Raw genomic sequence first — 20936 nt, 5'->3', positions numbered from 1 at the left:
ATGTTGAGGTTTGACAGAAAACAACAAAATTTTGTAACGCAATTATCCTTCAATAAAAAATACATTAAAAAAGTCTTTCAATGGTTTAGAAAGATAAATATTTTCTAAATATTTGTTATACAGTCAATAAATATTTTGGTTATGCCATATTATGCATTTCACAGGAGTGTGGAGGGAAATCACTGAATGGAAAAGACAGAGGTGGGTGTTAAGAAACAACGATCTTTGGACCAACATGCCACCACCACTGCAAGTCTAAGTACTCATGCCTGTAGGAGAGGTAGGGCTGCGACTCCAGTGACGAGCTAGACCAAGGTCTGGTACAGACAGGTAGAGAGTCAATTTTATTGAATCCAACAAATATTTATTGAGAACCTCCTCTGTTGAGCACTGCGCTGGGAGGCTCAGACCGTAAAGAATCTGCCTGCAGTGCAGGAGATCCGGATTTGATCCCTGGGTTGGGAAGATCCCCTGGAGAAGGAAACAGCAACCCACTCCAGTATTCTTGCCAGGGAAATCCCATGGACCAAGGGGTTTGGCGGGCCAAGGGGCTCCAGGGGGTCACAAAGAGTCATGACTAAGCATCAAACAGAAAAAACAAGACAAAGCTTCTGTCCTTTTGGAGTTTATAATACATAGGGGTAGGCCACAAATAAATGAGATAATAGAATAGCGATATATATAATATATATAATAAAATGCTTTGCAGGAAGTAAATGGTGTGATAAGAAAGAGGCAGATGGGGTGGCAGAACTGTGAGGTACATTTTAAATGCATCTCATTTAAAATGTACCTCAGGCAAAGGGGGTAGCAAGTGCAAAGGACCTGAGGCTGGAAAGAGCTCAGTACCGCTGACCCTTGAGCAGCATGGGGGTTAATCTTGACATACTTTAGTCGGCTCTCTCCATCCATGGATTCACCCAACCACGGATGGTGCAGTACTATGGCCTTGACTGCTGAAAAGTATCCCTGTATAATTGGACACCTGTGATTCAAATCCCTGTTGTTCAAAGGTCAACTGTATTCACGAGATCCACCAGAGAGGAGGCTTGGGTGGCTGGATCACAGGAAGTCAGAGGGAGCCCTAGAAGATGAGGTCAGAGGGGCTGGCAGGGAAGGCCTGGTAGACCGGGGCAAAGGTTTGGATTTAATTTCAAGGGCGTTGGGAGCTATTGGTGGGTTTAAAGCAAGGGAATATGATCTGATTTATATTTTCTAAAGATCACTCTGGCCGCTGTATAGATATGGATCACAGTGGGCTGAGCACCTGGGTGGATGAACAGTGATGCCAAGATCAAGGTGAAAAAGGCAGATGGGCGAGTCCAGAGTCAGATGCCTGAAAACAAACAGGTAGAACGACTGAGTAGCCCAGCGGTCTGCAGACTTCAGTAGCACTAAGAATCACCTGAGAGCTTGTTAAACAGAGGCTTCTCAACCAGGCCCCAGAGATGCTGATTCAGGAGTATGGGGATGGACCCAATTTTGTCCCAATTTTCAAAAGTTCCCAGGCAACACTGCTGCTGCTAGTCTGAGCACTACACTCTCAGAGCCACTGAAAAAGTCAATTGCACTCAAACACCTGGAGCTCTGAGGCCCGGGGAGGCTCTGGGCTGGCTGGGCATATCACACACGTAAACCTGTGGGAATGGCTGGGCTCTCAGGGATTGGGAATTGAGAAGGGCGGGGGGTTCACAGACAGGGCCCTGAGACTGCTATTTAGAGATCAGGAACAGGAAGATGACTGAAAAGGGACAGCTGGGCTGGTAGGAGGAAAATCAGGAGTGTGTGGTGACCAGGAAAGTGTGGCAGGAAGAATGACTGCCCAAAGGACGTGTGCAGGTTAGTCGCTCAGTCGTGTCCAACTCTTTGCGACCCCATGGACAGTAGCCCGCCAGGCCCCTCTGCCTGTGGAATTCTCTAGGCAAATCTCCTCCTTCAGGGGATCTTCCCGACCTAGGAATCAAACCTGCATCTCCTGCACTGCAGGCAGATTCTTTACCATCTGAGCCACCAGCTAAACCCACTGGATGTCCATGCCCTAGTTCTTAGGATCTGTGAATATGCTTCCTTAGACGGCAAAAGGGGCTTTGAAGATGTAATAATTATAGTCATGGAGCTGAATTATCATGGTGGGTCCAATCTAATCATGTTGCCCCTTAACACAGAATGTGCCCTGGCTGGAGTCAGAGATGCAGCAGGAGAGGAGGCCAGCTTATAAAAACATCTACCAGGTAATATTCCCTCCCAGCCTGAGAAGGAATCAGCAAGCTGTTGCTGACTCTGAGATGTATAGGGGCCCACGTGCAAGGACCACAGAGTAGCCTCTAAAAGGTAAGGGTCACTGTTGGCTGACAGCAAGGACACAGGGATCTCACCAAGAGCTTCAAGGACCTGGATTAGCCAATGATCTGATCGGGCTTTGAAGTGGATTCTTTCCCAAAGCCTTGAGTGAGGCTGATGCCTCCATCTTAGCCCAGCAAGACTGGTGTTAAGACTTCTACCACCAGAACTGTGAGATAATAAATGTATTGCTTAAAACAGTTCTTTTTGTGGTCATTTGTTACAAGAGGCAAATCCCCCCAAAAAACTAAATACAGAAGCCAAAAGAAAACAGGCAGTTAAAGGTCAGGTCAGCTTCATCAAATGCTGCCGACAGTCCAGAAACTAGAGGACAAAGAGGGGTCTCATGGATTTGGCAACAACAAAAGTGAATGGTGGCCTGAACCCCGGGAAAGTGGTATTGGAGTGGAAAAGAAAATGAAGAGTAAGGAGGTGGAGAAGGATAGTTGAGAAAGCCTTTGTAGCAACCCTTTTGAGAAGTTTTTCCCAGGAAGAGGAGGAATGAGACCACCTGTAGCAGGAGGGAGATTTGGGACAAAGAGAGGCCTGTTTGTTTTTAGGTGGGAGATTTAGAGATACACCTAAGTGAAATGAAATGATCCCATGGTCAAGGCAAGATGGGTGCAGGGAGATGGGATTCCCAATGGTGCCCAGTCCTCAACTTGGCAATAGTGGGAGGAAGTAAGGAACAGGTTGGAGTGGGTGGGATCTCAGGCCATTCTCCCTTTGTACCAGGAGCACACAGGTGTAGCAGACTTGCTGATGGCCAGGGGCAGGCCCAGCATCACCTTGCTTTTGCAGGAACTGGGCAGATTGACTTTAAAGTGCTGTCCGCCTCTTATGTATCCCTGGAGTCGGAAGGAGAAGGAGGGAGGGTTGGAATCACCCACATCCATGGTCCTGACCATTCCAGCAGCCCCCACACCGCGTCTGAAGCCTTGTCCTCTGCAGCACCGGCCACGTGTCTGCAGCTCGGCCATCACGTACCCAGCGGCTGATCCTCAGCACCTGCACATCCCATTCCCTGTACCCTCGCTGCAAGCTGCGTCACGCTCCCCGTGCCCCTGCCACGTGTCCCGTGGTGCACCACGTGTCCCGTCATGCCCCACGCGGCCTCAAGTAGCGCGGGATCCAGCTCTGTGCGTGCCCCACCCACTCCCACCACGTGCCCGGTCACGTGACCAGGTGTCCGCACACGTGTTCTGGCGCACTCCCCGAGCGGCCACTGGCGGTTGGCGGCGGCTGGAGCCGAGTCATGAGCGTCTCCTCGCGGCCCTTGAACGGATTGTCACGGTTGGACGCGGAAGACCGGGTATAAAAGGGCGAGCGCGTCGCTGTGGGGCATAGGGCGGTGGGGCCTAGGGGCAGGCGGCGCGGAAATGGGGGGCAGCGCCCGGAACCCGGGAGTTCTGCAAAGAGAAGACTCCCCCAGCCAGGTGAGGGCCTGGGCGCCGGGGAGTAGGGGTTGGTTGGAGCCGCCAGAGTCAGGGTGTCCATCCAGGGCTCTGAGGTGGTGTGTTTCATCCCCCATAAGTCTCCGTACCAGCGCTTAAGTCAAAGGATGCTGGACATTTCGGGGGACCGAGGCGTGCTGAAGGATGTCATTAGAGAGGGAGCTGGAGAGCTGGTGACACCGGACGCCTCCGTGCTCGGTATGTATGGCGGCCGGGCCCGGGTGCCGTCTGCCTTGGGAGGCTGGCGGTGTCCAACGGCTGGGTTTCAAGAGATAAGTGAGGGAACCCATTACCCTTTGTGTGAGACAGCCGTGAACAGGGGCTCTGGGAGGCCATCAGCCCAGCTCTTGAGCCACGCCGCCAAAGGGCAGGCATCTAAACGTTGAGCAAAACTTTTTCCAATCATGGGGTGGGCGGTAGGGGTCAAGTTCAAGGTACTTAACATTGTTTCTGGGTGACAAAGAGATTTGCTATGGAGGCATGAGTGTCTTTTCTTTTCCTAGTGAAATATTCTGGATATCTGGAGCACATGGACAAGCCTTTTGATTCTAATTGCTTTAGGAAAACTCCTAGGCTCATGAAACTTGGAGAGGGTAAGTTCAGTTGAAAGTGAAAGTGTTGGGGCCTCAGTCCTGTCAGACTCTGACTTCTTGGACCGCCAGGTTCCTCTGTCCTTGGAATTCTCCAGGCAAGAGTACTGGAGTGGGTTGCCATTCCCTTCTCCAGGGGATCTTTCCCACCCAGGGGTTGAACTCAAGTCTCCTTCATTGCAGGCAGATTCTTTGCCATCTGAGCCACCAGGTAGCCCAAGTTCAGATAAAGTGAAGTCGCTCAGTCGTGTCCGACTCTTTGCGACCCTTGGACTGTAGCCCACCAAGCTCCTCCATCCATGGGATTCTCCAGGCAAGAATACTGGAGTGGGTTGCCATTTCCTTCTCCGGGTGATCTTCCCGACCCAGGAATCGAACCCAGGTCTCCCACAGTGCAGGCAGATGCTTTAACCTCTGTGCCACCAGTGAAGCCCTGATAAGAAAGTTCAGATAAGGAGCTGGGAAAAAAGAAGTTGCTCGGGGGAACTGATACAGGGTAGTGCCCGAGGACCGGAAAACTATCCAGGGCACTTGAGTCCGTTTTTCTGAGGCTGGGTTTTGCTAAACCAGCCGTGTTGTCTTCCACATTCTCCTCTGAGACCTAGATATTTGGGAGATGGCTTCCCTGGCAGGGTTATCTTTGCATTTGTGGCGTAACCAGGGGTGCTACATATTTCTTTGTTTATTATGAAGACATTTCTTGAATGACTATTCCATAAGGCAGAGTGAAAAAAAAGGATGTACTCATATGGTTAGAAAGGCTGTGACCAATGTTGTAGAGATTGACACACTCCAGACAACTAAGCTGGTGAAATCTGGGGGCGGTATAATGTATAAGCAGTGTTTGGTGCGAATGCTTAATGAAGGCACAGTTCATTCCAGCTGGGAATAGTTCACCTCAGATGGGGTATTCGAATGAGCCCTAAAGTTTGAATAAGAGCTCGCTCAGAGTAGAAGCCAGGTGTGAGGGGCTAGGAGAACACATTGTGGGAAGAAGGAACCCCATGAACAAAGATGTCAAGGCAGGACACTGCAGCCGCTGGAGGAGTCTGGGGGGAGGTGAGTTGGGACGACAATGCAGAAGGCTTGGAGATGCCTCTCGGAGAGATGTGGATGTGAAGGGGGAGGCAGTGGGGGGCAATGGGCCAGCTTCCACCGCGTTTTTGTCACTTCTTCCAGATATCACACTGTGGGGCATGGAGCTGGGCCTTCTGAGCATGCGGAGAGGGGAGCTGGCCAGGTTCCTGTTCAAACCCACCTATGCCTACGGAACACTGGGCTGCCCTCCGCTGATCCCCCCAAACACCACCGTCTTGTTTGAGATCGAGTTGCTCGACTTCCTGGACTCTGCTGAGTCGGACAAGTTTTGTGCCCTCTCAGCCGTAAGTTCTGGAGCACAGATGTTAGCTCTTTGGTAGAGGGATGGGTTTGTGTTTCAGGTAATCATCCTACCCCACTGGTGATCGGCAGCCCCAGGGTCTGACCAAGGCCCCGGTGTGGAGAGATGGAGGGGAGGATCTTACCACTCGCTAGTGTCTGTTGGCCTGAGTGCTGCTGGCCCTAATGTGTGGGAACCTGTGCTCGGCCAGCATTATGGACCAGCAGGTTGAGCTGCCCTTTGTCACCATTTGCCTAGGTCTCCCTGAAAGACAGTATTCGCTTCTCAGTGCTGTTTGGTTTTCAGCAAGTCAAGCACTGGTAGCTCGTAACTAGGTTGACTCTGTAATTTGTTGTCCAACCCAGGACCCTTGAGAGGGAAAGGGACTGCTAACTGATGGGATATGAGGACGCTGGGTGTAAACTGGGATGGATGGCCTCTGTCTTAACATAACTTTAAAACTGCCTTTCCTCTGTAGCCTCACACATACCTTACCCTGTACAGACGGGGCTTCTAGTCGTCAGCAGTGATGTGTGCTCCTTGTCCTGCCGTCTTACCCTGGCTGTACATGTGGCCTTAGATGTCCACTCCAGGTTCACATGGTGTCTCCCCGGCTAAACCATCACCACCGCAAGGGAGAGACGCTACCGTTTTCTCATACTTTCACAAAACAGAGGTTCTTGCAGATAACCTGAGTCCCACCTCTCGTGTGCTGATTTAGAATGTTTAGGGGTGGGGCCGGAGAAGGCGATGGCACCCCACTCCAGCACTCCTGTCTGGAAAATCCCATGGACGGAGGAGCCTGGTGGGCTGCAGTCAATGGGGTCGCTAAGAGTCGGATATGACTGAGCGACTTCACTTTCACTTTTCACTTTCATGCATTGGGGAAGGAGATGGCGACCCACTCCAGTGTTCTTGCCTGGAGAATCCCAGGGACAGGGGAGCCTGGTGGGCTGCCGTTTATGGGGTCGCACAGAGTTGGACACGACTGAAATGACTTAGCAGCAGCAGGGGTGGGGCCAGGATGTCTGTTTAAAGAGAGGCTCCACTGGTGATTCTGATGTGTACCCAGGGTAGAGCATCACGGTCGGAAAGACGAGCAGAGCTCTGGGCAGACCAGGACTGTCAAACGCTTGCTGGATGAGTGGTTGTCATGAGACCTGAACTTTGTGCTTGGCAAGTTCCATCAGCTTCTAATTCTATGAAAAACTGTTTGTTTAGGGAGCATCTCTGGGTAGGTCTAAACTAGTGGACTTCCAATTTGGCCCTCATCCGTAAAACAGCAGTAATGACATCTACCTTCTGTGGCTTCTGTTGGGATTCAGAGATGACTCCTACCCAGGCCCCTAGCCCAGTGCTTGGCACGGCTGCGGCGGCAGAGGTCATGGTCTGAAGGGACAGACCGGACAGCTGCAGTGACACTGGCGTTGGGCGGTGGGGCTTCCAGTTTCCTTGCTGACGTCCTCGTCTTTGATCCTTAGGAGCAACAGAGTCGGTTTCCACTTCAGAAGGTCCTAAAGGTGGCAGCTACTGAACGAGAGTTTGGCAACTACCTTTTCCGCCAAAATCGTTTCTATGATGCCAAAGTGAGATATAAACGGGTAAGACTGCTTCAGAGTGTAAGTTTAGACCCTGGAAACTTCCTTTTTTAAGGGAGAGAGACTTTAACTCTGTCCCTTCTTACCTACAACTGTTTAGAAAAATCTTAACCTAAAAATCCTCATGCCAGAGGGCTAAAAACTGGGAGAGCGGATGCAGGGTTTAGGGGAACCTGGTAATGTTTGAATATGGGTGTGCTTTACATGAGTGTGTTCAGGTTGGGATCATTCATCGAGCTCGATGCTTGCTTTTGTACTTGACTGTGTATTTCAATAAAAAAATTTTTTAATTCTCTTTCTAGTTTTGGGTCCTCTACCAACTGACTTCTCTACCCCATTTGCCATATTTATTTCCTGTCTCTTTGACAGTGGACATTCATCTGAATCTAATGCCATTCTTGCCAAGCTTCTGATTGTGCTTTGGCTTCCTGTGGAGGTTCTGCTGACGGGAATCCGCTGTTTGCTTTGTAACACGTTCACGAATATTATGAGTACTTTCTGTGTGCCCAACTCTGCCCCCTAGGCTATAGAGACAAACAGGATACAGTTTAGGGGCATTCTGATTTTTGTCTCATTTGCATAGCGAGCCTAAACATTCAGGATTTCCATTCAGCTGTAAACCACAAAATCCTGAAAATTTTTTTCAAAAACTAGTGATGTAATTTTTCTCACATAAGAAGGGAGGCACTTCAAGGCCAGCATAAACAGCTGTTCCACAGAGCCATCAGGGAACGTTCCAGAGGTCTCTGATCAGCTGCCCTTAAGCATGTCTTTATTGTCTTTTTCCTTCTCAAGATGGTAGTTCAGCCTGCAGCATCATGTGGTCATCTGGGCAGGAAGAAGAGTCTGGTGTGTGTATTCATAGTACAAGCTTTCCAGAATTCTCCTACCCTGACTTCTCATGATATCCTATGGTGAATGTCCATTTGCCCTTAGCTGTATGCAGATAGGAAGCTGGAAAGTATGGTTTAATTACTATATTGCTGCTTTGAATGAAATGGAGGCTCCGTTGGAAGAGGAGGGAAATACTTCTCTTTCTCTGTCTTAGCATAATAGCCTCTAGGTCCATTTGTTCGTCACAGATGGTGAGGTTTTGTTCCATCTATTTGGGCTAAATAATATTCCATTGTGTATATATACCACATCTTTAAATATTCATCTGTTGCTGGGCGCTTGGGTGGTGGTGTTCAGTCACTAAGTGGTTTCTGACTTAGCGACCCCATGGACTGCAGCACGCCAGGCCTCCCTGTCCATCATCAACTCCCAGAATTTGCTCAGACTCACGTCCTTTGAGTTGGTGCTGCCGTCCAACCATCTCATCCTCTGTCACCTCCTCCTCTTCTCTGCACTCAATTTTTCCCAGCATCACGATCTTTTCCAGTGAGTCGCCTCTGGCTACTGCAAATAATGCTTCAGTCAACATAGGGTGTATATATCTTTTCAAATTAGTGTTTTTGTTTCCTTTGGACAAATACCCAGGAGTGGAATGCTGGATCACATAGTAATTGTGTGTTTAATTTTTTGAGTAACCATACTGTTTTCCATAGTGGCTGCATCAATTTATATTCTTGCCAACAGTGCCCAAGGTTTTCTTTTCTCCACATTCTTGCCAGCTCCTGGCTATTTGTTGTCTTTTTGATGGTAGCCATTCTGGCAGGTGTGAGGTGATACCTTGTTGTGGTTTGATTTGCATTTCCCTGATGACTGGTGGTGGTGAGCATCTTTTCATGTGCTTCCTGGCTGTATCTATATCTTCTTTGGAAAAATGTCTATTTGGATCCTCTGCTTATCTTTCAGTCAGTTGTTTATTAGTGTTAAGTTGTGTGAGTTCTTTGTATATTTTGGATAATAACGCCTTGTTGGATGTATTGTTTCGCAGATATCTTCCCCCATTCATTGGTGGCTTTTTCTTCTTGTTGATAGTTTCCTCTGCTATGCTTTTTAATTTGATGTAGTTCGATTTATTTTTGCTTTTGTTTCCTCAGCCTGAAGAGACATACCCAAAAAAGTATTCCAAACATGGGTGTCAGAGAGCAGACTGTCTGTGCTTTCTTCTAAAAGTTTTTTGGTTTCAGGCCTTACATTTTAAGGGCTTCCCTGGTGGCTCAGATGGAAAAGAATCTGCCTGCAATGGGGAGAGAGCTGGGTTTGATCCCTGGGTGGGGAAGATCCCCTGGAGGAGGGCATGGCAACCCACTCCAGTATTCTTGCCTGGAGAATCGCCATGGACAGAGGAGCCAGGCTATAGCCAGGCTATAGTTCATGGGGTTGCAAAGAGTTAGACACGATTGCACATAGCACACAGCCTGCGTTTTAAATCTTGAAATTGTGTGTGGTCTGAGTAAGTAGTCCAGTTTGGTTCTTTTGCCTGTAGCTGTCCAGTTTTCCCAAAGCCATTTATTGTTTACTATTGTTGAGATATAATTCACGTAGCATAAAATTCACACTTTTAAGTGTACAGTTCAGTAATTCTTAGTTTATTCACAAGGTTGTGCAGCCATCACCACTACTGAATTCCAGAACACTCCATCACCCCAAAAAGAAACCTGTTAGCAGTTACCATTCCTTCCTGCTAAGTAGCTTCAGTCGTGTCCGACTCTGTGCAGCCCCAGAGGCAGCAGCCCACCAGCCTGCCCCGTCCCTAGGATTGTCCAGGCAAGAACACTGGAGTGGGTTGCCATTTCCTTCTCCAACCATTCCCTCCTACACCCCCGATAATCCCTGTTTTACTCTTTCTGTGGATTTGCTTATCTGGGATATTATGTGTAAATAGAATTATGAAGCATGTGATCCTTTGTGTTTGGCTTCTTTCAGGAAGCAAAATGCTTTCAGAGTTTATCTAGATTGTAGTATGTATTAGCAGTTCATTCCTTTTAAAAAATTTATTTTTTAAATTGTGGTAAAATTTGCCAAACATAAATTTTACCATTTTAAGCACTTTTAGGTATATAACCCAGTGGCATTAAGTACATTCAGAATGTTGTGCAACCATTGCCACTGCCTGTTCCAGAACTTTTTCATCATCTCAAACTGAAGTTCTTTATCCAGTAAACAGTAACTCCCACTCCTCCTGCCCCCGGCTTCTGGTAACCTCTATTCTATTTTCTGTCTCAATGACTTTCTCTATTATGGGTGCGCATGTAAGTGGAATAATGACAGTGTTTACCCTTTTCTGGCTCCTTTCACGTAGCAGAATGTTTCAGGTGTCATCCATGCTGTAGCATCTGTTTGTACTCCATTCCTTTTTATAGACGAATAACATACTCTGTTGTGTGGATCTTGCTGGGGCTTCCCTGGTGGCTCAGACAGTAAAGAATTTGCCTGCAATGTGGGAGACCCAGGTTTGATCGCTGGTTCAAAGATTGCTTTTCCTTGGAGAAAGGAATGGCTTCCCACTCCAGTATTCTTGCCTGGAGAATTCCATGGCCAGCGGAGCCTGGCAGCCTGAGCCTGTCGGCTGTAGCCACGGAGATCTTGCTGCCTCTTGTTTATGTTCATCAGTTGGTGGGCATTTGGGTTGTTTCCACTCTTTGGCTATCGTGAATAATGTTTCTAAGAACATTTGTTCACCAGTTTTCGTGTGTAGACTGATGTCGTCAGTTCTTTGGGGTACACAGCTAGGAGCGCAATTGCTGGGTTATAGGGTAAACCTGTTTAACTTTTTGAAGTACTGCCAAGTTGTTTTCCATGGTGGCTACAACTTTTCACATTCCCACCAACAATACAAGGCTCCCAGTTACTCCACATCCTCACCAACACTTACCTTCCATTTTTTAAAATTACAGACATCCTAGTGGGTGTAAAGTAGTATGTCATTGTGATTTTGCGTTTCCCTAATAACTAATGATGGTGGGTGTCTTTTCATATACTTATTAGCTATTTGTGTATCTTCCTAGGAGAAATGTTTATTCATATCCTTTGACCATTTTAAATTTGGTCGTCTTTATTGTTGAGTTGTAAAAGTTCTTTATTCTGGATACTAAACCCTTATCAAATGTGATTTGGAAATATTTTCTCCTATTCTGTGGTTGTTATTTTACTTTTGTACATTCCTGAAAAGGAAAAGATGTCTTTTTATTTCAAAAGTCAAAATAAATGATCTGAAGGCATGGACAGTGACAGCAGTAAACCATTCTATGTTGTCAACCGAAGCCGGTAACTGCCTGTTATAATTTTTCTTAAACATCAGTCAGCCTTCAGTCACTTTGTTCTTTCACTGTTTTGGTAGTGTCCTTTGAAGCACAAAAGCTTTTAATTTTGATAAAGTCCCGGTAATTTATTCTTTAGGTGTTTGTGCTTTCGGTGTCAGAATTTATCTAAGACTACAAAGGTTTACACCCGTGTTTTCCTCTAGGAGTCTTTCTTACAGTTAAGCTCTTAGGTTTAGGTCTGTGGTCCATTCTGATTAATTGCATGTTGTCTGAGGTAGGAGTTAACTTCATCCTCTTGCTTGCTGACATCCATTTATCACAGCACCATCTGCTGAAAGGCTCCTCTTTCTCCGTTGAGTGGCACAGAGTTGGCACTTTATTACTAATCAGTTGATTCTAGACGTACACAGGTTTGTTCCTGGCTTCTCCATCTGCCTTGTTGGTTCTGTTCCATTGATCTATGTGTCTCTCTGTATGGGGACCACACTGGCTTGGTAGTAAGCTCTGAAATTAGAGAGTGTGAGTCTTTCAACTTTGTTCTCTCTCTGACCACCCTGCCTTCACCCCGCCTTTTTTAAGTGTTAGGATCCCATGAATTTCCATTTGAATTTTCAGATCAGCTTGACCATTTTTGCAAAAAAGGCAGTTGAAATTTTAGCAGTGGTTGAATTGAAAATGTAGAATAATTTGGGCACTATTGCCATCTTAACAGAATTAGGTGTTTTAATCTGTGAACATGAACTGTCTTTCCCTTTACTGAGATCTTTAATTTCAACAACATTTTATAGTTTTCAGTCTATAAGTGTTGCACTTTAAATTTATTGCCACTTATTTTATTCTTTTTGGTACTGTTATAAATGGAGTTGTTTTCTTAATTTCATTTTTGGATTGTTGTTAAAGAAATACAGCTAACACATATATTGATTTTGTGTCTTGCAACTTTGTGAACTCATTTTTTAGCTCTGATTGTGTGTGTGTATTCTTAGGGTTTGCTGTACATAAGACCACCTTCTCTCGACCACCTGTCTCTTCCCTTCCACAGGCCTTGTTGCTCCTCCACCGGCGAACAGCGGCCCCTGAAGAGCAGCACTTGGTGGAGACCGCTAAGTTGCTTGTTTTCCTCAACCTGTCCTTTACTTACCTGAAGCTGGAGCGCCCCACCATGGCCCTGCGCTATGGAGAGCAGGCTCTGGTCATTGACCGAAAGAACGCCAAGGCCCTCTTCCGCTGTGGACAGGTGAGCAGGAGGGCAGGGACCTGGGATAGAACGCTCGAGGAACGGCCGCAGTGGCGGTCGACTGTGTTACTGCTGCAGCGCTCTTTCCTAAAGTGTCCTTGTAACATGTCCTTTGAGCAGGCTTGTCTCCTTATGACTGAGTACCAGAAGGCCCGGGATTTTCTAGTCCGAGCCCAGAGGGAGCAGCCCTTCAATCACGACATCAATAACGAGCTGAAGAAACTGGCCAGGTGAGACCACTCTTTGCAGGAGTACAATCAGAGAAAGAAATGTGTGGTGTATCTGCCGCTCTGGCCTGTTCACTTCGGTAAAGAACTGTTGGATGTTGCCAAGCCCAAGTTAGGAGGCAGCGCCCCCTAGAGCTGGCTTTAGGAAGTGCCCAGCTCTCTAAACCTGCCCCTCCGGAGAAGGGGTGGAGGCGTAGCACAGACCTCCAAACCACACACGTCTGGACCATTGCCCACCTCCCTGTCCTCCTCACCAGGCAACACCCTAAAGAGGTGGCCAGTGTGATTTTTAGAAAGGGCAGTATTCTTCAGATATTGTTCCCTGCCAGCTGAGAACCTCTGTTCTCAACTGACTGCAGGAAGATGTCGTAAAGATGCTGATTTGATCTGAAATGGCTCTTTCAGGTCTGAGGCATTCCCTAGGATGGCTCTCTTGTTACCCAGGTGATACCGGTACCCATATCTCAGTAATGTAACTTCTTCTGATTGTGGAAGCTACATATTCATTGTAGAAAACTTTGAAAATTTCAGCATAATTCCATCGCCTCATAACCACTGGTTTTTTTTTAAGGTGTTCTTTTGTTTCTCTTTATTGGTGAGGTTTCTCTACTTATGTTAACATTTTTAAACGTTTAATCCAGATTGCTAGTTAAAGCTTTCTTTTTTAAAAAGTATGTATTTATTTTTGGTTGTGCTGGGCCTTTGTTGCTACGACCAGGCTTTCTCTAGTTGCAGCGAGCTGGGACTACTCGCTAGTTGCAGTACGGGGTCGTCTTTGCAGTGACTTCTCTTGTTGCAGAGCACAGGCTGCAGGGGTACAGGCTTCAGCAGTTGTGGCACACGGGTTTAGTTGCCCTGAGGCATGAAGGGATTGAATCGGTGTCCCCTGCATTGCAAGGCAGATTCTTAAGCACTGGACCATCAAGGAAGCCCTAAAGCTTTCTTGACATTAAAAAAAAAAAAAAGCACAAGGTGTGTGTACCTCCTGCTTGGGTCCAACTATTTGCATTTCAGGCCTTGAAGACTTACAGAAATTTTCTTTCTGATATTTATAAATATCCTGTTAAGAAAGGTGTAAAAATTTTGGAATCTGACCATTTTTTAGCAGGAAAACCCCAAGATAAATGAGAGATCTCTGAGTATGAGGTGTTGCTCGCTGGATGCAGCCGACAGCCTCTCTGACAGTGGCTCCCAGCCTTCGAGGCTGCTGTCTTTGCAGATGGTGGGCTTTTTGTCCAAGGGTTTCCTGAACAGCCCTCTGGGGAGCCCCCCCATTCCCCCCCCTCCTCCAGCATTGTTTCCACCCCCTCCTGATTGGGTTTGAGGCCTGCTGAAGTTGTGTTTCTGGCCCTGAGTGGAGAATTCTAGCCGCCAGGTGTCACTTGCCATAGCTACTGCGCCTCTCTAACTACTGTATTTCTCCCTGCAGCTGTTACAGGGACTACACGGACAAAGAGAGAGAAATGTGTCACCGGATGTTTGCTCCTGGTGACAGTGGCTCTCCAGTAGGAGAAAACTAAAGGTAAGCTGACATACAAAGAGCTTCAGGATGAACCCGTCATCAGGTGAAAATACCGTTAACTCAGAAATGCATTTGCTACGTCCTCCCGGAACATTGTGGTTTAGCCTCACCAGTCTTAAATGAGTTTCTTTTGAAAATAATTTTATGTGTGTATTTCTAGCTGTCCTGGGTCCTTGTTGCCGCTTGGACTCTTCTTTAGCTGTGGGAGCGGGGGCCACCCTAGAGTTGTGGTATGTGGTCTTCTTGTTACGGAGCATGGGTTCTAGGGAGCATGTCTTTGGTAGCTACAGCCTGTGGCTCAGTAGCTGTGGCTCCTGGGCTCCAGAGCACTGGCTCAATAGTTGTAGCACACATGCTTGTTTGCTCCACGGCATGTGGGGTCTTCCTGGACCAGGGATCGAACCGGTGTCTCCTGCATTGGCAGGCAGATTCTTTACCCCTGGACCATCAGGGAAGCAAGCTCCAGCCTCGCCAGTCTTAATCACTCTCAGAAACACCGACGTTAGGCTACAATTGGGCCAAATCAATCCACAGAAAACCTGTTTTATAAGTGTTGACTGGTAATTTATTGAACACTGTACTGACAGCAAGCCGGAATGGTTGTCTGGGTTCAGAATGCTGTCAGGCTATCAGTTGTTTACCCTCGTGATCACGGGACCAATGGGAGCTCTAGCTCACTGCCCTGCATCGTGAGAGCCCATGGGGCTGTGTGCTGCCAAGCCGGGAAAAGATCTGAATTCAGAATTTCATGTATAAACATCACTGCTGAATGAGTATCGAATTTGCACCATCATATGGTAGAGAAGTTGTGAATCAGATTGTCGTAAGCCAGGGGCCATCTGCTGTCTGGGTGAGAAGGTGGGCCATTCTCCTCGGTCTCCAAGTGACAAATGCTGCCCACTGGGAGGAGAGGAGCCCTCCCTCCTAGAGCCATGGGCCTCTGTGGTGCAGAGGCAGGCCCGTGCTGTGGGCCTTCTTGGAGCATCACAGAAGACTTGGAAGGTCCATCCAGGGCTCGGGCTAGATTCATAGGTGACAAGGGTCCGTCTAATCAAGGCTATGGTTTTTCCTATGGTCATGTATGCATGTGAGGGTTGGACTGTGAAGAAAGTTGAGCGCCGAAGAATTGATGCTTTTGAACTGTGGTGGTGGAGAAGACTCTTGAGAGTCCCTTGGACTGCAAGGAGATCCACCCAGTCCATTCTGAAGGAGATCAGCCCTGGGATTTCTTTGGAAGGAATGATGCTAAAGCTGAAACTCCAGTACTTTGGCCACCTCATGCGAAGAGTTGATTCACTGGGAAAGACTGTGATGCTGGGAGGGATTGGGGGCAGGAGGAGAAGGGGACGACAGAGGATGAGATGGCTGGATGGCATCACGGACTCGATGGACGTGAGTCTGAGTGAACTCCGGGAGTTGGTGATGGACAGGGAGGCCTGGCGTGCTGCGATTCATGGGGTCACAAGGAGTTGGACACAACTGAGTGACTGAACTGAAGCCTAAACGTGAAAGCAGAAGTGTTTCATGGCTTTTATTCACCTCCTTCACAGTAGTGAGGCTGTCGTTATGGTTATTAATGTGATGGTTTATCGGGGCAATGAAGATGATGCTTAATCTGGTTTTTCCTCCAACCTGAAAGCCTCCAACCTTGCCTCCCACTGAGCGCGCTGTCGATGATGATTGGTCCAGATGTCGAGGGTGGGGACGGTTGGTGACCGCTAAGGTTCCACTGACTCCGAGAACCACAGACGGAAGGTGCTGGGGCAGCAGGGGGCGGACGCCCGGCCCTTCAGCAAGCACACCCCTCCGGGGCTTACACCCCGGGTTCTGGCTTCCCCAGGACTGCAGGACGCAACTCTATTGTCTGGTTTACTGTTACTTCAGAAAATTAATGGAAACAAAATCGCCTGCCTTAAACACCTGCTTGGCTTGAGTAGATAGCTCTGCTCTCTTGAGAGAAGTCAAACGAGAGACAACAAGAAAACAGCTGCCGGACAGGCTCATGGTGATAAATCTCTTCTTTGTTTCCTGCTCTGTCTCTCTACAAAAGAGGCCTGAGAGAAGGAGGCAGTGAAAAGGCCCATTCCGTCCAGAGTTTTCTCGCGAGTGATCCGTACGCTCTTGTCTCTGCTCCGTCAGAAACAGGCAGTCGGTGTCACACGCCAGCGTCACTGTCGCCGCTGACCGTGACCCTGTGACCCTGGCCTCCAGGCCTTGGGACGCCGGTGTGTTCGCAGCTCTCCTGAGCTCTGAGCCCGATGACCATTGGTGTCCGGCAGAAATGGAGGCCCAGTGGCTTTTCACCATGACATTTTGGACCATGAGCTGGCAGGCCCTTCTGCTTAATGAACATCCTGTTTCTCCCAGATGTGTCCTGGGAGCAAGGCCTTGGAAACCCAACAGGACAGTTTCCTCTCTGTTGTCCTCACCTCCCACCTCTCTGTGTCCGGGAGACATTTTTTAGCTGCTGATTCTGAGATGGCTTCTGGGGTGTCCCAAAGTCTCGAGTCCGTCTGTATCACCAGCAGATTCCCACTGCCACTGAGATTGTAACACATGTTAACTTTTGTGTCATTCATGGTTTCTTGGCTCCCCCTTTTTGTATTGTATTGTTATCGTACCTGGTTAGTCACTTCAGAAATCTAGCTTTTTATCAATAGATCATGTCACCAACCTAGTTTTAACTACCTAGGATCATTTAAAATCCATTGTCTTCCAGGCTGTTAGAAGCTACTGACTTTTCTCCATCTTGTCTTCGGAAATGTTTGTTTCTTCTGGTGGAACAAGAGTCCCCTCAATTACATTCTCTAAGCCTCTGGTGATAGTAAACTTAGTTTTTTGAGATCAGTGGGCCATGTCTCTTTCACCTTTGTAATTTCTAGCATCTGGAACCATGCCTAGCATGGGATTGGCACTCAGTAAAGGGTGGCTGGATCAAGTATGAATTAGCTGAAACACCAGCCTCACCTCCTTGAATCCTTGCCTTCTCGGCTGACTCCCGTATTGGCTCTCAGGATTCATGTTCTTGCCGATAGCAGAAACCCATCCTTAACAGTGTTCACTGCAGAAGAGGTTTGCTGAGAGGACCCTGGGGGAGCCTACGGGATTTGGGGAGACGCTGAGCACTCAGAACTCGGCTGGTAGAGACGGAGGGCCTTGGGGAGTCTGTCCTTCCTCGCTGCCTCATCTCCTGCCCTGAGGAGGCCCGGGCGTCCGTTCCCACAGCCTTTGTATACAGAGGGGATTCCTAACCCGCCCCACCCTCCTCTTCCTGAGCCAGTACAGCTCCAGTTCGAAAAATCTCGAAGCAGGACTCTGGCTGGGTTGGAGGGTGTGGAGTCCCAATTATAATGTCATTTCACCCACAAGGATTTCCCTGCGGATCTCTTAAAGATAAGGGCCACTCTTAAAATTCTCTTTCATTCTCTGAAATGCTTGTCTGTCTGCTCATTTGCTTTCACTTCTCTTTTCCATGTTGCAGACTTTCCACAAATGGTTGGTGTTTCTTGGCTGCTTATTCACATTTAAGAATGAAACAGTAAGAAAATTTGACCAGGGGCTCTGTTTACCTGGGCAGGTCTTCTCAACTCATCCTTCTTAATTTAAGGTTGAATAGATGGGTGCCAACCGAAATGCTTTGAGATCCTTAAATACCACAGGGAGGAGCTTTGCATTGGGCTCCAACTCCTACACTGGCTTATAAATTCTGTATAATCTGCATACCCTCAATTTCTAGTGGGCTTGAACACCTTGGCATATTTATTGGGCCGTATATTCTCTGTGCATGTTTCCTGGCGCTGTCCTTTGCTCACTCTTGGGCGTTTTCTTTATTGGTTTGTAAGAACCCTTTTCATGCGGTGGCTGTTTACTAAATGTCTGTTACGCACGTTCACATAGTTTCTTCTGGTTGTTTTGAGAATTTATACATTTCTGTGTGTGGCTGCTTTCTGTGTGGTCTCTGGAATCCACCCTGTGCTCACACGTGGCCTGTGGGAGTAAGCAGAGGTTTGTCACGAGGGAGCAGGAGAGCTCAGGGTGTGACAGGCTTGCTGATAGCTCTTCTTGGAGTCTGAGCATCAGTCTGTGTCCACAGTGCTTTGTAATGTCCATAAGCCCATTTAATCTTCCCAACATATTTTGAGGGAGAAATTATGTCTACTTTACAGATCAGGGGGAGGAATAAATCTCAGAAAATCAGACACTTTCTCTATGAAGGTCTTTGTGTGTGTGTAAACAACTGTGACCATTTTCATTTGATTTGAAATGTAAACCCCCAGATGCTGTCTGAGGCTTTGAATACATTCAGCTCCTCTCTCTAGCTGGGGCATTATCACTGATTGCTCAGGGATTTTTTTAATTCCTTTCTTAGGTGTTTAGGAATTTCCTCCCTCTTCTCTGCTCTCCATACTTAAGAGAAGCTGAAGCCTTTGGGCTACAGAATTAAGAAGATAGAGCCGTGTTGCTTGGCCAGCCTCAGGGAAAGAATATTCTAACAAGATTTTTTGAAAGTGTTTTCTGGAAAGTCAGAGGAGCTCCCAAGAGGCTCAGGTAGAAATAAAGGCTAATAATAAGCTCCTGTAGTTGAGGTTCTAGCGTTCCTTTAGTCCTGGTTCAGAGAGTGTCGGCCAGAGTGAGCCCTGGAGCTGCAGGCTCCACAGAGCTCAGTGCCGAGGCTTGGGGGTCCTCTGGGGTCAGGGGTTTCCTTGTTCCAAAATAGCCTTCCTGTGTCCAGCCTGTACTGGTCAGTTGCCAGGAAACCGTAGGAGCAGATCATCATCCCTCACAGTGTGTGACCAGATTCAGGCGAGAATCTCATTGATCCTGTTCTTCCCAAAGGGATTAAGGAGAAACTCAGATCCACTGTAGAGTCTATGAAGGTACTTCATGCCTCCAATTAGACATATCTGAGTCCTGAATAAATAGTAACTTGCTTCAGTGTATTTTTGTGATTTTATATGTTGTCAAATCTGACTGACTTTCCCTGCATCTCCACTTCTTTGACTCCTCCCAACAGAGGTGTGTTTTCCTGGGAGTAACTGGGCATCCATCCTCTTTGTTGGATGAGGGCCATGCCACTTTCCAGGCAGACTGTTAGATAGTCCCTTATCTTTAGGAAATCCGTGAAGTGCCTTTTCCTCCAGCTCAGGAGATCTCTGACGTCATCCCTTTGTTGTGTGCCTATAAATACTCCACTTGGGTTGGCACCTTTTGATGTGCCCCTTCCTGGGAAATGTTTCCGCTGGTAGTTTCTTCGGCCCCTTCACCTCTCTTCGCAGCCCCTTCACCTCTCTTCACAGCCCCTTTTGGCAGCCATTATTGTTGCTGTTGTTCAGTTGCCAAGTCATGCCCGACTCTTCGTGACCCCATGGACTGCCCACTGCAGGCTTCCATGTCTCTCACCATCTCCCAGAGTTTGCCCAAGTTCATTCATGTCCATCAAGTCAGTGATGCCATCCAACCATCTCATCATCTGTCTCCCTCTTTTTCTGCCTTCAGTCTTTTCCCAACATCAGGGTCTTTTCCAGTGAGTCAGTTGTTCTCATCAGGTGGCCAAAGTATTGGAGCTTTAGCGTCAGTTGTTTCAGAGAGTATTCAGGGTTGATTTCCTTTAAGATTGACTGGTTTGATCTTCTTGCTTTCCAAGGAACTCTCAAGAGTCCTGACAGCCATAACAGGCCCTGAACCCCACTGCCAACTGAGGTTTACTTTTGGGCTCTTGGTGAGTGAGGTATCAACGAAGACTAGTTAATTAAATTCAGGAGATAAACTAGGTTCCTTTTTCTAATCTTCAAATCAGTGATTACTGAAGTGCCCTTACCTTTCCGTAGGGGGCTGAAACATGGAAAATCTGGATTCTCAGACTTAGCTTGTTTTCTGCGACATCAGCCGAGTCATTGAACCCCTCTGGGCTGCAGTCTTGCTGTCTGTACGATGCAGCGATCAGATCTTTAAGATCTCTCTGTACCTCCTTCGTTCCCATCAGATGTTGGCTCAGTCTGTTTTTAATTTCTTGGATTCATAATTACCTAATTATGAATAAGCTGTGTCTCTAGGCCTGTGTAACCCAGGCCCTGACTTAGATAAATAAGGATATAGGCACATAGTGAAAGAAGCGAGCATCAGTAGTAAAGAATTAACATGAAGTCACCCAGGAGGAGGTGTAGAGAGAGGATGGACCCTGGGAGCACAGCATGGAACCAAGAGGACAGGCTGGGAGCCCGGGGGGACGAGTGGGAGGTTTAGCTGGGAAGGCTCTGGTGGGCTTCAGGGAGCCACGCATGAGCCCCTGAGTAGTTAACGCGTCCTGCACAGAGACAAGCAACAGCTGCTGTCAGCTTCACAGCGGGGGTCTCTGACACCAGGAGAGGCAGAAACAAAAACAGGACAAAAGAAACCCTCTAGGGGGTGAATTTCACAGAGGAGTGACCAGCAGCACCAG

At 47.7% G+C, this 20936-nt stretch overlaps 1 protein-coding gene across 1 annotated transcript in view; it reads left to right on the top strand.

Annotated features, from left to right (window-relative positions):
* Positions 1-3719: 3719 nt before the first annotated feature.
* The window catches only part of FKBP6 (FKBP prolyl isomerase family member 6 (inactive)), a 23083-nt gene continuing 5866 nt past the window's right edge, over positions 3720-20936 (top strand). The window contains exons 1-8 of the mRNA XM_040261185.1: positions 3720-3776; positions 3875-3992; positions 4298-4387; positions 5564-5766; positions 7244-7363; positions 12554-12748; positions 12869-12978; positions 14405-14497. Coding sequence (XP_040117119.1) covers positions 3720-3776; positions 3875-3992; positions 4298-4387; positions 5564-5766; positions 7244-7363; positions 12554-12748; positions 12869-12978; positions 14405-14495 — 984 coding nt within the window. The 3' untranslated portion in view covers positions 14496-14497. The remainder of the gene's footprint in view (positions 3777-3874; positions 3993-4297; positions 4388-5563; positions 5767-7243; positions 7364-12553; positions 12749-12868; positions 12979-14404; positions 14498-20936) is intronic.

The sequence above is a fragment of the Oryx dammah genome, unplaced genomic scaffold (genome assembly GCF_014754425.2).
Source record: "Oryx dammah isolate SB20612 unplaced genomic scaffold, SCBI_Odam_1.1 HiC_scaffold_2, whole genome shotgun sequence".
NCBI classification, from domain to species: Eukaryota; Metazoa; Chordata; class Mammalia; order Artiodactyla; family Bovidae; genus Oryx; species Oryx dammah.
Note: the sequence above shows the minus strand (reverse complement) of the source record. Positions and strands in the feature narration are given on the sequence as shown.